The sequence below is a fragment of the Syngnathoides biaculeatus genome, chromosome 14 (genome assembly GCF_019802595.1).
Source record: "Syngnathoides biaculeatus isolate LvHL_M chromosome 14, ASM1980259v1, whole genome shotgun sequence".
Lineage (NCBI taxonomy): Eukaryota > Metazoa > Chordata > Actinopteri > Syngnathiformes > Syngnathidae > Syngnathoides > Syngnathoides biaculeatus.
The window spans coordinates 8962842-8979186 of NC_084653.1; the positions used below are offsets into that span (position 1 = coordinate 8962842).

Here is a 16345-nt window from a genome sequence, read left to right on the forward strand (position 1 = left end):
TGTTTGGTGTTGGAAAATTGTCATATTTTTGTGAATATTCACCTCTTCTAGCTATCACAAAAAAATATGACAAGCAACAATTCCTGGTGTTGTTGGAAGAGATTTGAAGAATCTTAGAGCGTTAAAACACAAAACTTTCACCCCCTCCATGTCAAAATGAAAGAGAATCACACTTCTGCATATCTCTGCATATCAGAGAGTAAAATCTAGCAATAATATTTTCCCTGCGGGAGGCAGTACTTCATGACGTTAGTCAATTAATGTGCTGATCTGTGTGGCGCCTGCAGCAGACACAAACCCAAATCATAAAGTGAACTGCATTTTAAGGATCCACATCTTTACTAAATCACTACAATTGATTTGTTAATGTTTAGGAGAGATTAAGAAATAGCAGAAATAATGCTTCCCAGTAGACTTGAAGTGTTATTAATCATTTATTTTCATGCTAAAGGCGTATGAGACATCAGTGTTAACTCTAACTAAAGGCAGCAGACCACCTACTTAATAAATCTGTTCTTGAATGACCATTGAGCAAGAATATTACATAGTGAATACCACACTTGGACCTCTAGTCAATCAGAGTATTTTCAGTGTTTTCGAACAATGCCCATTGTCCGCTTAGAGCTGTGAAAGTAGCCCTCAGAGGGGCGGAAGCATATGAATTGATAATACTGACACAAGATTCTGTCAGTGACAATATGTCCTGGATAAATTACCACTAGCGGCATGGTGGAAAAAAAAATTGGTTAGAGCAACTGCCTCACAGTACTGAGGACTAGGGTTCAAATCCTGTCCTCAACTGTGTGGAGTTTGGATGTTTCCTCCATCCCTGCGTGAGTTTCTTTGAGTACTGTACTTTCCTCCCACATACCAAAAACATGCATGATAGGTTAATTGAAGACTCTAAATTGCGTGTAGGTGTGAATGTGAGTGGTTATTTGTTTCTGTGCTCTGTGATTGGCTGGTGACCATTTTGGTGAGTACCCTGCCTCTCATCCGGTCAGCTGGGATAGGCTCCACTATCCATGTAATCATTACACTTAGAGAGTTATAGTGTTACAATTGACGGCACTTCAAATAACGATGAATGCTGAATACGTTATTATAATGTATAAACTGCGGTGTTCCAATAAAGGAAAAGTGGCCTTCCCATCTCTGTGAAAATTTTCTGGTGAGTAACGAGTAAGATGGGGGATTATCTTGTGACAGTTATGAGCTGATCCATCTCGATCGAGCTGGTATGACTTTGTGGTTCTCCCTCTGTTCAGCAAGACTTTCATCGGGTTTGTTTACTCATTGATGTATGCTAACCTTGTCGAGAACTGATACTGTATAAGAAACACTGATATAACACAACGTAGTACCATGTGTATCATTGTACTTGTTACTTTCTAAGCTATTAGTAACCATCTTGATGACATCCTCCCCCAAGTGGAGGAGTTTGAGTATCTTGGGGTCTTGGGGTGCAGTGTCTGCAATGATGCAGTCTTTGGATTGGCTGGGGAAAGGGAAAAGTATCCCTGCTAAAACTCCTGCCCCCGCAAAAAGTGATAGAAGATGGATGGATGGATACTGTATTTACCAATGTTGTACTTTTGCCTTTTGCAAATACGTTTTTTTTCCCTGCCTTTTGGTTTTTGTTTAACCACTTTTTTTGTTTTACAAGAGCGTTTCCTTTGATGTTGGGATAAAGTTAAGACAGTTTCTGGTCCAACTCTAATTCGAAAAGTAATTTTGGAATCAGGCTGATTTCAATTCTGGATTTGTTAGCAAGGCAGTGTAAAGGTGGGGCAGGGGGCAGAGGAGATAGATGAGGGACAACCCGGAGGTCCCGACTGGCCGTAGAATTGTCGGATGAATTTCTGCCAAGTCAGTGTGTTCTAAAATTTCCACTCCACAGGGAGAATGCCTTGTTGATTTTTTTTTACAGTTAGAAGCAGTTTCGAAAGTATGCTTACCAGACTTAAATGGAACAGCAACATTCCAAACATACAGAGTGGCTCCTGGTACTGTGAGCAGTCATTAGCTTTCACTTTGTGTTGCATGGAATTAGTCTATGTAGTGAGGATTTAAAATGTATTCTTTCCAATAATTCAGGTATCCAAAGGTTTTGTCTACCATCATACAGGATGGCTGTTCAGACTCTAAGTTTTGTGCAACCTCAGAGGCATATTTTTCCCCACCCAATGAAGTTGAGTTCAGCAATTTATAACATTGTAAAGCATTCACTTTTAGAGGTTCCACTGAATGGAGAGTTAAATCTCCCACTTCACAGCTTTTTACTGTGCAACGAGAAGACTAGCTGTCAAATCACAACATTTCAATACACCACTTTGAAATTATTTATTTCCTCAGAAGATGTGTTACAGTTGGGGCTTTGACAATGACAGAAAAGGTAACAGGCTTCCAAACAGCAAGCACTGAGCAGTTTTTTTTAAACTTGTCCCATAAATGGCCATTGCTTCATATGAAAACGCAATACACTATAAGATTACAATTTACAATTTAGTAATGTAATGTTAAATTCATTGTACTTTTGTCCTCTCTGTTCTTTGAGACTGGTTGAGTATTTGCTTCATAATGACTGGGTTTGAAGCGGTCCCCATTCTCTGTCTTTCTGTGCCCGCAGACGTCACATCAGGGCCACTGCCAGGCTGAACAGACTAGCTGGCAAAAGCCGCTGGTTTAATTGGGCATCATTAGGCCATTTTGTGCTGCTTACCTGCCCAGTACCTTTCTCCAGGGGATGGCCTGATTACTGAAGGTTGGCCCAGTTGCTTGCACACTGCAGTGGGCACTTCCACACTTTCAATAAAAATCACAAGATGAATATGAGGGGCAGTACTAACGGTTCCAGGGGAGAGCACTTTCACTCATTTGTAAATGTTGAAACCATTGTCTTGGAGAGAATTTATGACATTTTTTTAACTAAAATAATTGGGTTGTGGGCCACTTGAACAGCAGTATTATTATTAAGAATCTCAATCTTTAATAGGTTCAGATTTACATTGATAGAGGTATGTACAGTATTTTATTTTGTGTCCAAATTTGATAATAAACTTGTAGTTCTAAAAAAGTACATTGCTTCAACACCGTGCACTAGATCCCTCCCCAATATACAATACATATCCATCAATCCTTTGCCCTATCCTCTGTAGAGTTATCTTTCACGAGGGCACCCACAGACCCTGCCTGGAGCAGGCTGTCCCCTGGGACTTCAACTGGTTTGATATAAATAGAACATGAGCTGGCCAACTCACAAATAAATGGAGCTCCAGCGGAATGATGACATCGCCTGTCTGTCCTAGAGCCCTCGCATGGCTCACAAACACCCTAAAAATAGAAGCATAACTGTCGGCAGTTTCTTTTAGCTTTTATTTTATTTAAATGTGTCTTATTCAAATAAATGATACTGGCTATGAGTCTGTCTAATGTCCACTAACATTGGTGACCCTACTTTTTGAGTAATGGGTATACAGTGTGTACAGGTTTGTCCTAGATGCTAATAAATGACCAACTTTCATGCACTATTTCTGTCCCTCGTGAACTTTTATTTTAACTTTATAAATATTCCCTCAAGTCCCCAATCCCAAATTGATATAAGACACATTTTCAAAACATTTCACACTGCCTGAGGAGGTTACTGCTCTTAGCGAATAATCACATTTCATGATGTATGGATATTGTAGTTAAGGTCTGATTAGTTTTGATTTATTATCGTTATCATTTGTTTGCAATGCTCATCTAGAAATTCGGTGAATTCTCCCACATAGAAAAGTACTGTTCGTATTGAATCACTTTGCATTTGCATGTTGTGTGTAATATTCATTGCTATCAGATTTTGTTTTGTCTCTCTTGTTTTGATGCTTCACCGATAACCATGGGGAGCTTCAAACCTAACAAGCAACCGGTTGGCACCCCCTCAGCCAAGAATGTATCCTGGAAAAGATATGGAGAGCGATGAGAGCTAGTGACAAAAGCCACAATGGGAGAGGAGATCCAGAGGTTCGTTAAATGGAATGTGAGGTTACTCACCAACAGAGGAACTGACGGCTGTTAGAAAACATTCAGTTGCTGGTGCTGCAGTCTGCGTGTGTGAAGTCACACATGCTGTGCTCGCAAGATTATAATTTCAGCATCCTGCCGTTATTATACTGGTCAGTGGAGACTTTAAACATGTCCGCCTCTCTCGTCTACTGACAACTTAACACAACATCTTGAACTGTGAAACAAGAGGGATAAAAATCTGGACCCGTGTATGCAAAATGCCAATGTGAAGGGAGGCTGACCACAGCGTTATATACTTAGAGAGCACAAACAGGCCACTGGCGGAACAGTAGGTGGACAAAATAACTACGGGTACTGACAGTTTGATCCAAGACACAGAGGAAGTGTGGTGGTGGTGGTTTGTTTTGTAGTTAAACATTAACAATTGGAATTTAACATTGATATATTACAATACAATTACGAGAGAGTCTCATCTATTATGAATCTGTTCTTATTATTCATTGTGTTTTATGTTTGATATTTATTATGTTTCGCAGTGTTATAGTGACAGCATGGTGGTTCAGCATTGGCCTCACCGTTCTGGGGGTTAGGGTTCAAATCCCGGGCCTGCCTCATTGGAGACAGACAATTCTGCCTAGGTTTGATTGTGAGAGGGACTGTTGTTTGTCTCCATGTGCCATGTGATTGGCTGGCAACCAGTTCAGGGCATACCCCGCCTCCTGCCCCATGACATCTGGGATTGGCTACTGCACTCCCGCCCCCTTGAACTTTTCAAGCTTTCACCACATTTCAGGCTTTAAACAAAAATATACAATTACAATTTTTTTGTCAAGAATCAACAACAAGTCAGACACGATCATAAAGTGGAACCCAATTTTTTGAATATTTTATACTTTTTTAACAAATAAAAAACTGAAAAGTGGGGTGTGCAATTTTATTTAGCCCCTTCAGTTTCCGTGCAGAAAAGTCCCTCCAGAAGTTTAGAGGGGATATCTGAATGATCCAATGTTGACTGATGATGATAAATAGAATCCAGCTGTGTGTAATCAAGTCTCCATATAAATGCACCTGCTCTGTGATAGTCTCAGGGTTCTGTTTAAAGTGCAGAGAGCATCATAAAGACCAAAAAACACAACAGGCAGGTCCGAGATACTGTTGTGGAGAAGTTTAAAGCTGGATTTGGATACAAAAAGATTTCCCAAGCTTTAAACATCTCAGGGAGCACTGTGCAAGCAACCATATTGAAATGGAACGAGTATCAGACCACTGCAAATATACCAAGACCTGGCCATCCCTCTCTGATCAGAGATGCAGCCAAGAGGCCCACGATCACTCTGGATCAACTGCAGGGATCTACAGCTGAGGTGGGAGAGTCTGTCCATAGGACAACAATCAGTCGTACACTGCACAAATCTGGCCTTTATGGAAAAGTGGCAAGAAGAAGTCAAAGTCCAGACCTGCATCCAATCGAGAATCTGTGCATGGGCTAAGGTGAAGACTGCTTTTCACAAACACTCTCCATCCAACCTCACTGAGCTCGAGCTGTTTTGTGAGGAAGAATGGGCAAGAATTTCAGTCTCTTGATTTGCAAAACTGATAGAGACAAATGGCAAGCGACTTGCAGCTGTAATTGCAGCAAAAGGTAGCGCTACTAAGTATTAACACAAGGGGGCCGAATAATATTGCACGCCTGCTTCTCAGATTTTTATTTGTTAAAAAAGTATGAAATATCCAATAAATTTTGTTTGTTTGTTTGTTGTAAAAAATGTCACAAGTGAATGATTATGAATCACTTCGGAAAAAGTTTTTTTTAAGTATAATAAACTTTGGAGCAAATTAGGGCCACTGTCAAGCAATGCATTTGTCATTGAATGGTTGAAAGCAAGTTGCCATTCAACATCGGAGAGCATTGTGTGCTTTGAAATAGAAATGTATGCGGCGAATGATTAAATAGAATATTGAATTACTTAATTATATAAATTTATTAGTGACAGCGTAAAGGGAAATCATAAAATCACTAATGGTAATATCTAATGTAGGCTAAAACAGGAGTCACAAAACTTGTGTCCATGGGCACTAGGTCACCCCAAGGTCCATGAGTCACGTGTGGGCTTGTTCTAAAACTAGGTCAACAGCGATATTATTATTTTCTCCAAATTCCGGAGACATGATTAATTGAAAATGTTAACCCTTGCATAGAAAAGTTTTGCATACGGATATTTTTTGTCTGTATTCTACAATTTCAAATCATAGTTGATAATGTAAGAAATGATCAACATGATCGGTCAACTTGTCAGTGTCTTGCATAGTTACAGTATATATCATTATTTATTAATAATAGCATGTTTGTGGGTGGCATGGCTCCATTGGTCGATTTGTCATCGAACCCAAATGTTGTGTGTTCCATTTTGAACACCTGTGATTTTATTGAAGTGTCCTTGAGCAAGGAACTGAATCTCCATTTAGTCCTCGCGGTGGTTCATCATCATACAATTAATGTGCTTTTATTTCCTTGAAGATGGAAAAAAAACTATCTTTGTGAAAATTACCATTTACATAAAGGTAATAAAAAAAAGTTATTTCACAAGTGTGTATCAAACTGGAAGCTCTTCAGATTAATCAGTAGTGAAGAAGTAGCTCTCAGTTTTCAATGGATGATTAAAGACTGGTTCCCAAGATTTTACCTATATACAACAAGGTCAAGGACATATGTAAATGAGAGGAGCAACACGTAAGGAACGGTCTGTACGTATTTTCAGTTCCATAAGCATGGGAGATCATTTCAAAGGCATAAGGCTGCATTGGTGATGTCACAACCTTTTAGTGTTGCATACTATCACTAATAATGGTTGCATACATTTTAAATTACATTTTATCTTGAAATGCATAGGTTTAAAAAAAACAAAGCAAAGCAAGGTCATTCTCCCTCTGTTAAGAATTCAAATACACCCACGAGTGCTGATGGCATGCAAGTCAACATTTTGATACCTTTATTGGCGAATTGATTTTTTCTTACAGGGAAGCTCTGAGTCAAATAGGTGTTGATCTTCTCTGCATATGGCACCACTGAGAGCAAGAGGAATTCTAATAATAGCCACATACATGCACACTTTATGACAAACAGGCTTTTTATTGGTGTTGTATTCATATGGGCCATAGATACAGAATTGCAGAATGTATTCCCAACATGTATTTGTGACTGCCTTTAGACTTTTCTCACCGAGTCTGTTAGACTTTCCCTGTGACTCATATATCGTCTGAAGATGGATTACGTTCCTGATTCGTAATTCCTGAAATTCTGCCTCCCGAAGGGCAATCACAATCTCAGCAATGTCGGAAATGGGGAACAAAGACATCATCTTCAGATTACCTTTTCCCGCGTCTAAAAGGGTCTCAAAGAATTAGGTTAGTGAATTAGATTCATGAATTTTCATGACAGAGACCATTGCTGCTATCGTTTTTGGACAGGGAAAAAAAATGGAGACAAATTAATGACAGACTATACGTGAAGGTGAGGCGATCCAGTTCGGACTTTCAGATAACGTCCACACTCCCACTCGAGTAAATGCGCCGGGGTAAAAAGGTTTTTGTTATGATTGTTCTCTGAACAGCCAGGAATGGGTCCTACATTTTCTTTGAAATCCCATGGCTTTGGAGTTCTTTGTGCCTGATTTCAAAAGCATCAATTTGCACTCGACTGTCCGAGTCGAATAGCGTTAGCCTCTGTTTCCTGCAAGCATATAGGCACTCAAAGTAAAAGTAAACAATGGAAGGAAAACGTCATTTTAGGAAATATTCATTTTCATGATCAAAGGGGAATTGGAGACTATATGGGCTCCGAATGTGGTGTACTACAGCAACTGTGCAACTTCATCATTTTGTGTTGTATGCATTAGTCATCTGCCATTTGTCATCTGTTACATTGCCAAGTGAACTACAATCATCTAAAATGTTAGCAACCTAACCGCAAGGATCAAACTGAATGGATTTCATTTTTCTTTTTTTTTTTACAATGATTATTTAATTTGTAGTGAACTAAGGCTGTCTTGATTTATTAACTGTGTGTTGTCAATGTATTTTTTTGCTTTAATACAATTTTAGAGAACAAGATAATCCCACTTTTGATGTCAGTGTCATAATGAACCAAATAATGCTGGGGAAGTTATTAATTATATAGATCATCAAGAGTGCCATATAAAACTATCCAATTTCTCTGAATGTCTAAAAATCTTTATTTCTTGATTACATCTATACCGTATATTTCTCCAGCTACGCTAGTAACATCTTGTGATACCTTTCCGTGAAATGGCAGAAGGTGCAATAAACCCGTGTATCCATTCACCTGTTTCAATTCATACAACAGAATAAGTTGTGACTTCCCACAAGTACATCAACTGTTTGTTTAATTAAAGAAGCTTTTATCATTTCTGTATTTATACTTTGATTTTGATATTTTTGTTTTCATAATGTAAAATGGTTGCCTTTGCCCAGTAATAGTTGGGAAAACAGTGCCTCATCTCATGTCATGCTGACTAATTGAGACTGAATCAACAGTGCTGACAGTGCACAAAAGCAGTGCACTTGTCACTTTTGCCTCAGAATGCAATTAATCACCAGTTATTTTCATGCAATCAGCAGTATTATTAATGATCAAGTCAACAATTATCAAGCTCCTTGAAAGAAAACCCTATCCATCCAAATATTTTACATATTATTAAATTTAACTCACCAAGAAATCCAGGACAATAAAAAAACACACATCACTGGTAGAGATATTAAGGGATTATTTTCCAACTAGCATGACATTACATAGCATAACCACAGTTTGAATTAAATTGGGCAAAGTAATCACAAAATCGATACTTGGACGAAGTGACCTGCGGTGAGAAATATTTAAACCCGAGGACATAATGAGACTTTTAACAAATCTTCACGCTGAGCCGCACCATTTGGTGGGAGATGACAGCAATTGTAACTGGAGGTCCCGGTGTATGCGGTCAATATGGAAGAGTGAAGGACAGAGAAGCTAGCAGACACTATTCAAATATTCAGTGTGTGTGGAGGTAAAAATAATGAAAAAAAAAAGGCTATTCTGTTGACGCTAGATAGAAATTCAGATCTGAAAGGACAATAGATAAATACTTTAGTTCATGTTGACCCTCACTGATTGATTGTTTGTGTCCATATGAAGACCAAGAAAGAAACAAGCAAGTGACAGTACTTGAAGACATTCTTAAAAAGACAAGCACAGAGGAAACGTGCGTGAGTGTAAACACAATCACAGACACTCACTCTCATTCACACCGTACGTGTGCATCCTCACACTCATACACACTCAAATGTTCCCACAGCCCGAAAAGCATTTAAACATCATGTGCACATCACAGAAAAATAGTCTTAACACAAATGTTGAACGTATTTACCTGTTGATAGCCCTGAACCACTTATTCTGTTTTCACATTTGTAAGGTGAGATACACGCACGCACACACATTCTCACTCTGTCACTCACTTATTCAATCTGCTTGTTTTACTGTTGTGTACTGACATGTAATTAAATCACCGTTCAGCTTGTCACGGTGCAAATGATTTCCATATAGCTTTTATCATGTCATCAAATCAAATCATCTTGGGAGTTATTTGATTGATTTCCAATCAGCACTGCACTGTCATATTTTTGTTCGTTTGCATTTTTTTTTTTACCAACAAAAAGTAAAGCAATTCCAAACACAGTTGGTACTTGATAGCGGTCTGCACTACTAGTTATTTTACATTGCATCTCCTTATTTGAATATAGACTTTGAGCTGCATTGATATTTATGCAAAGTAACACAAGTAAATTGTTATTTCATTGCAGGTGTACCTTATACCAGCTAATGGGCATACACACAGTATATACTTTTAAGTCAGAGTATATACCTTTAAGTCAGTCCTTTCAAATTAATTAATTGTATTTATTGTCTTGTTTACGTCGTAGTTTACAAAATAGGTGTTGCATTTATATCAGGCTTAAAAAGATAGCAGTACTCTCATGGAGTATGCAAACCACAGACACAACCCTAAGCATACAATAACGTGTGATGTTCTTTTGACTCATGTATGTGAGTTATGGATTATGACAGAGAGTTATAATGGAATATTGTGGCTCCAATGAAGATGCACTTTTTGCTGCATGTGTTAAAGTGTCTCACCTTGGTTGCAGTGGCCACAGCGAGCGAGAACAATTCCAAGAAAAAGTGCAACAGGGACAAATCTTGGTCCAACACTCATATCTGCTGAAACATCGGCCCCCGGCTGCAGCGGAGCCGATGGCGGACGTGGCCGGTGAGAAAAGCGCAGCAGGGACGTCCAAGAAGAACCGATCCGCTGGATCGGTTCCTGATTATATTAGGTCCCGTTTGTTGAGCACCACGAGATCCATTCCTTCCCGGCACAGCAGCAATAAAGGTGCTGAGGGGCAAGTAAAAATAAAATGAAATAAAATAAAATAAAAATCACTCTAGGAACACTAAGCTGCCACAAACTTCGCACATTTCCTGTTGTCCCTAAGTTATTGCATCACTTCAAACAACCGCGCAAAAAGATCTTTGCTCTGCGAGGCGACATCGCGCAAGCCATGCTGTCCCTATAGTCGTGTTCCGACGAGTCCAAGCTTTCTGCCACCCGTCCGGACCGCTGCAGCAGCGCGCGGGGTTCTGAAATGAAGAGATGACGATGAAGGAGGAGGGCAGGGGGAGGCGATGAAGCACTCTGTGCGCATCTGTACAGGATGCTTGGCACTAGAGGGGGTTAGCTGACAAGGTAATGTGTGTGCGTGACAATGTGTGGGCGCGTGTCAGTCCAGAGCCCATCACCAAGACACATCTATCCCGTGTATTTCGTTAGGATTACAGTAGCATCGCATACTGTACCTGGGGAACTCAGATAAATATAATGACATACCATGTCATGACTTACCGAGGCAGCACGCTGGACGAATAGTAATTTAGCAAATACACTTCACAATTCTGAGGATGGGGTTCGAGTCCTCTGTGTGTGTGTGTAGGGGAGGGGGGGGGTGGGTGGGTTGTATTTCCCAACCTGTATTTGCATGTACTTGTTTGCTACATTTACTCCTGCTTCTTCAACATACTGAAAACATGCATCGGTTGTTCGAAGGTTTGGGGATCACTTTGAAAGGCAAGTGTTTAATTTGATCCCAGTTCTTTTACACATTATCATGTCTGGACTGTATTTCTGATTAATCAATGTTTTATTAATTACAAACACTGTTTTAGTGCTTCACTGTCAGAAAAAAAGTTAATTTCTATGGGGGGGGGGGGGCACAAAAACAGTGCCTGATGTTCAACAGATACAAGATTTAAGTTTTTTTTTAATATTCTTTTACACTTAGTAGCTCACCATACATGATATCATACAATTTCGTGTGGTGGGTTGCATTATAGAGACTCAAAGTACAACACTCTGGTTTCTCTGCAAATACTGCTGAAATATTGCTGAGTGCTTCCCAACCTTTATTGAGCCAAGGCACCCGTTTCCCATATATAAAAAAAATAATAATCTCACAGCACACTTCCAAAAATGCCACTAAAGGTATGAATACTAAAATGATCTCATCTCAGTTTACTCACCCTGTGAAATCTGGGCTATTTGATTTTGATGGAACACAAAATTGATATAGACTCAGACGAAACCACGACTTATTCTGTTTTATGAATGCGAACAGGCTTACTGTCCTTTCTGCGATCTAATGGAACCGTTTAAATGTTCTGGTTGTCATCACATGTCACTTGCAGAACTACGTACACGAACAAAGATATTGTTAATGAATTAATACATAGTCTCCTCCATGTTTTGCAGTGAGTAGAATGTTCTTTTCTTTGTACAGTATGCTTCATTGTATGTCAATATGCTGCAATTCTTTCTCCCACAAAAAGCTTTGTCTTGTCAATGCGTAATTTGGAAAATTACTGCATTGTCACTTTCAATTAATGTAACCATTCTGTGTTTTTTTTCTCGTTGTTTATCTCTATGTAAGGTTTCCCTGAAGCATTTTCAGACGAAATGCCGACATTTAAAAAATATATATTATTAAATTTGTGTATGATTGTATATATAAAACATATAAGATGCCAAGTCCAATCAATAATACCGAAGCTGAATAGCTTCGGAATTTACAAATCTCGTCTCTGAAGAACTATCTCCATCCAACTGCAGTGCACCAGCGATCTGCTTCAAGTGCCAAACCAACAATGTCAGCCAAGATCAAAGGTCCTCCCCTCATCTTCATGGACGGTTCATGAATGAGTAAGCGAACCATCCGCCATCCACCCGGTTAAACAAAGCTACGCTGGCTGCTGTGACGAGGCTGAGTCAATCAAGGCATATAGGAACAGCTTGCTGTCAGCACACTCAAAGTAAATACATCAACATCGCAATCCCTCTCCCATGCTTAGCTGCTAGTCGCTCACCACACACTGGTCGGAGAATGCCATTTTCTATGCCGCACTTGGAACCACAAAGGAAGACGGTATGATACAATTTATGGAACAGCGGTGAGTTTCTTTGTCATGTTGGAGGAAGGATGCAAGTACACAAATCTACACATTTGTGTTGCTGCATATTTCACAGTATTAAGTAGGGAATAGAGTAAAAACATGTTACATTCATGTGTAAATCCCTATGCTCTAAAACAGTGATTCCCAACCTTTGTTGAGCCAAGGCACATATCTTGTTTTTGGAAACTCTCACGGCACACCAACAAACAAAAATGACACAAAATGTGGATACACGAGTCAATTATATACTTTCTGCCATCAAATAGAAGTACTTACTGGTTCTGTCTGCCATAGATAAGATGAATCTTTTGACAAAATATGTGATATTAGATAATGTATCTCATGGCACACACGTGTCACAGGAGAGTGGTTGGGAATCACTGTCAGAAATATGGCATGCATATTTCAACATTCTGTCAGATAAACCCTTATGTTGTCCTTTTCTCCTCATCGCACTGTCTTCCTAAAGTCAATATTATTTCCTATTGCAGTCTTTCAGGTAGTAAGATCAGACAATGAACTTTTATGTTGTAGTCCACCATTTTTGTTATTCCTCTGCTACTGTAACCACATTTCCCTCACCTAATTCCTCATTGTGTGGTTAAAAAAAAAAAAAAAGAAAACCTGTCAATAAAAGCAAATTATGTCCCTCTGGAAGGGTGAAACTGGTGACAAGACTCCAGTCTCACAAGAATGATGATTGAGGGAGATAACCCACTTACAAGAGGTCCTCTCTTACTGCCCGCTGCAATGATTTGGTTTCCGTCGCTGTAATGGTTTCCAGTGAGGTGTGACTGTTGTGTATAGAGCCTAACTGTGAGCTATTATTCCCCCTGTGCCCAGAGAACAAGCTCCGTCCATTTGTGCTCATCACTGGCAAAAAGATGGAACAAAACCACATCAGCAAAACAGCTACTATGAAACTTTATAACGCTAACAAGTTCACTAATATCCTCTTTATGTCAAGGAACCAGCCTGGACAGATTTTTTTTTTCATTGATTTCATGTTATGAGTTGACTTACTAAAATGCTTTTGATAATTTTAGCCCCTATCCTTAAACCCCAATATAAGAAGAGAGAACTAACCTTGGACCATGGGCGTTCCACATGTGCTGGGTTTGTGGCTACCCACCTCTCCAGCTGTCTAATGGGCAGTAGGCTTTAATCTGGATGGCTGTGGTATTTAGGTGAATGAGCAGAGCAAAGAGTGAGAGGAGCTCATCAGAGATGTAAACTGGAATGAAAGCAACCCCAAATAGTAAAACAATGTCCGGTCATCATTCAGAAACACAGTACTGTGTAATACCCAAGGACTGACAGCATTTAGGTGATCCTAAACCTTTTACAAAACTCCTTTATATTGCGTTGTTTCTCGTTCTTGACTTACCTCCCTCTAGAAGTACAGTACTTTTGGCATCAGGGTTGCTGACCAGAGTTTACAAATTTATTGTTTAATGAATGGGAAAAAATGGTAAAACAGCTTAGCATTGAAATACTTATGTGTCACTAATTTACTCTCCAAAGACTCAATTAAAAAGAAATCAACATCTACAAAATTGCACTTTTATTGGTGGAATCCCCCATAATGTCTAGCCATTCTTTTTATTATGAATTTAAAACTTGCCTGGGAACAAATCCATCTCTATTATCTTTCAACTCTAATGTTCCATGTCATCAACAAAGAACTTGTTAAGAATTGGATGCCCATTAAACAAAATAATGTATGGCACACAGCCCCACCCCTCAAAAAAACAATATAAATCTCCAAGGGAAATGACAATATTGATGATAAGCATGAAGGGTAATAAACATCATTATCAGCCATGGCACTTTTTCTGGAACATTTCAGTTACCTTTCAGACACACTATCATTATAGTCAGCAGCGGTGCAAGGTGGCATACAGCCACCTGACAGCTCCTGAATCCTGCCCTACCATCCTTACCTCCCAAATTTCCATTAGTAATTGACAAATGGATGGATTAATGGTGTATAAAATGAGCCATCTATCATCGAAGCTAAATTTAGCGAGTTAGCACAGTTGAGGCTGACAACCCTTTTTTACCACTTGGCTCTTCTTGGATTTCTTTGCTCTCCTTCTCCTGAATCTCTTTTCAAGTTGATAGTTGACCTCAATGACTCATGGCATACATACAAAAATCAACAAGTTCCCCCACTTAAAAAGCAGACTTGAATGGTGCAGTTATTATGACCAGAGTGTTGGAGGTGATGAAGCCTTGAAGCAATTGTCAATGTTCCAATTTTTGTTCTAAGTAATGTAAAGACCGTACTTAACGCAACACCGTTATTCACTTAAAACACACATAGGCTCACACAGATTCAGCACGATGAGACGGAAAACTTGAAATATGTACAGTAAATATTCAAACACCCGGCGAGCGAACTATGATGAGACAGTCGGAAGTGACGTTGGGATGAAGCGTCCCTCACTGGTTTTATCTATTGCATTCAAAAGAAGCATTTAATGAGGGCCAATGGATAAAACTTTGTGCACCCCCGGAAATATGGCACAAAATTAGACATTGAAGAAATGAATGAAACATCATTACTCTTTTTTTAACGATATATTATTCATCCTCCACAACTAAAACAAGACATGCATATGTTTAAAATATTTGTATTTTATTGATGCATGCCCTGTGATTGGCTGGCGACCAGTTTAGGGTGTACCTTACCTCCTGCCAGTAGCTAACTGGGATAGGGTCCTGTATACAGCGTGCATGTTTATTTACAGGATTGTGTGACACAAGGACGGCACCATAAATCAAGATATTAACCTGAAATATGAATGGCAATTGTTATTTGTTGGTAATTGTTTTCAACTTGTGATTATTGATAGCATAATTATGGAGCTCACTTTAACAAAAGAGCATTTGTGCCATGAAGAAATAATCTGACAATGAATGTGTGATCCATCTAAATGCTTGGAGTTTAAAAATGATACCCTGCCATTTTGTATTTGTGCGACATGAAACCACCAGGATAAAGGAGAGCATTGTGAAATGACAAGCTAGATTGTGAGAGAGTTTTTGTCTTCACAATAATCATGTCCATTCCCATTTTTGGTGCACTACATTCAAATAACCCTGAGGATTAAGGGAACCCGTCCAATTCAATTAAAATCAGTAATATCCTTTTGAAAAACAATACAGAATGACATGGCAATATTGCAATCAGTTGCAGACAGGTGGCCCTGTGTGTTTATGTTGTGTGTGTGTGTTTCTGTAGGTGTGTGTTTATGTTTGTACGTGTGCGTGTCTGTGTTTGTCTGTGTGCCTCCATGCATGTGTGTCTGCGTGTTTCGAACATTAATCTTAAGAAGGACCACTCATGCCGATACACACACTTGTATGCTTGACAATTTATGTGTACATGAAGTTAAAGAAGCCACTTGTGGTGCAGCTATAATAAATAATGTACTTGAAGTTGTGTCTGAATTTAGTCCCACTGCTTGATATCAGGAACCCTAACATCACACTGCGGTTGGGAAACCAATATAATATTGATAATATTGGTTAAATAGTCAAAGATAAAGTAAAAACAGCTTAGTTCAATGTAAAACAATAATGCTTGAGTGGCAAAGTACTTCTTGCAATCTTTTTATCAGTAGTATTTTCATTGTAATTGCATGTATAAATGGAAATATTGTAGAATGCATTGTGATTTATTATACAGTGTGGGCCAAAAGTGGGTTTATTGTTTCTTCAAGTTTAGTTCTATGCATTATGTTTATGCTATAGTTGCGCAACATGCATTGTAAT

At 39.0% G+C, this 16345-nt stretch overlaps 1 protein-coding gene across 1 annotated transcript in view; it reads right to left on the bottom strand.

Moving 5' to 3' along the window:
• Positions 1-10283, bottom strand: part of LOC133512505 (ephrin type-A receptor 6-like) — a 39447-nt gene extending 29164 nt beyond the window's left edge. Inside the window, exon 1 of the mRNA XM_061842220.1 lies at positions 10199-10283. Coding sequence (XP_061698204.1) covers positions 10199-10277 — 79 coding nt within the window. The 5' untranslated portion in view covers positions 10278-10283. The remainder of the gene's footprint in view (positions 1-10198) is intronic.
• Positions 10284-16345: the final 6062 nt, after the last annotated feature.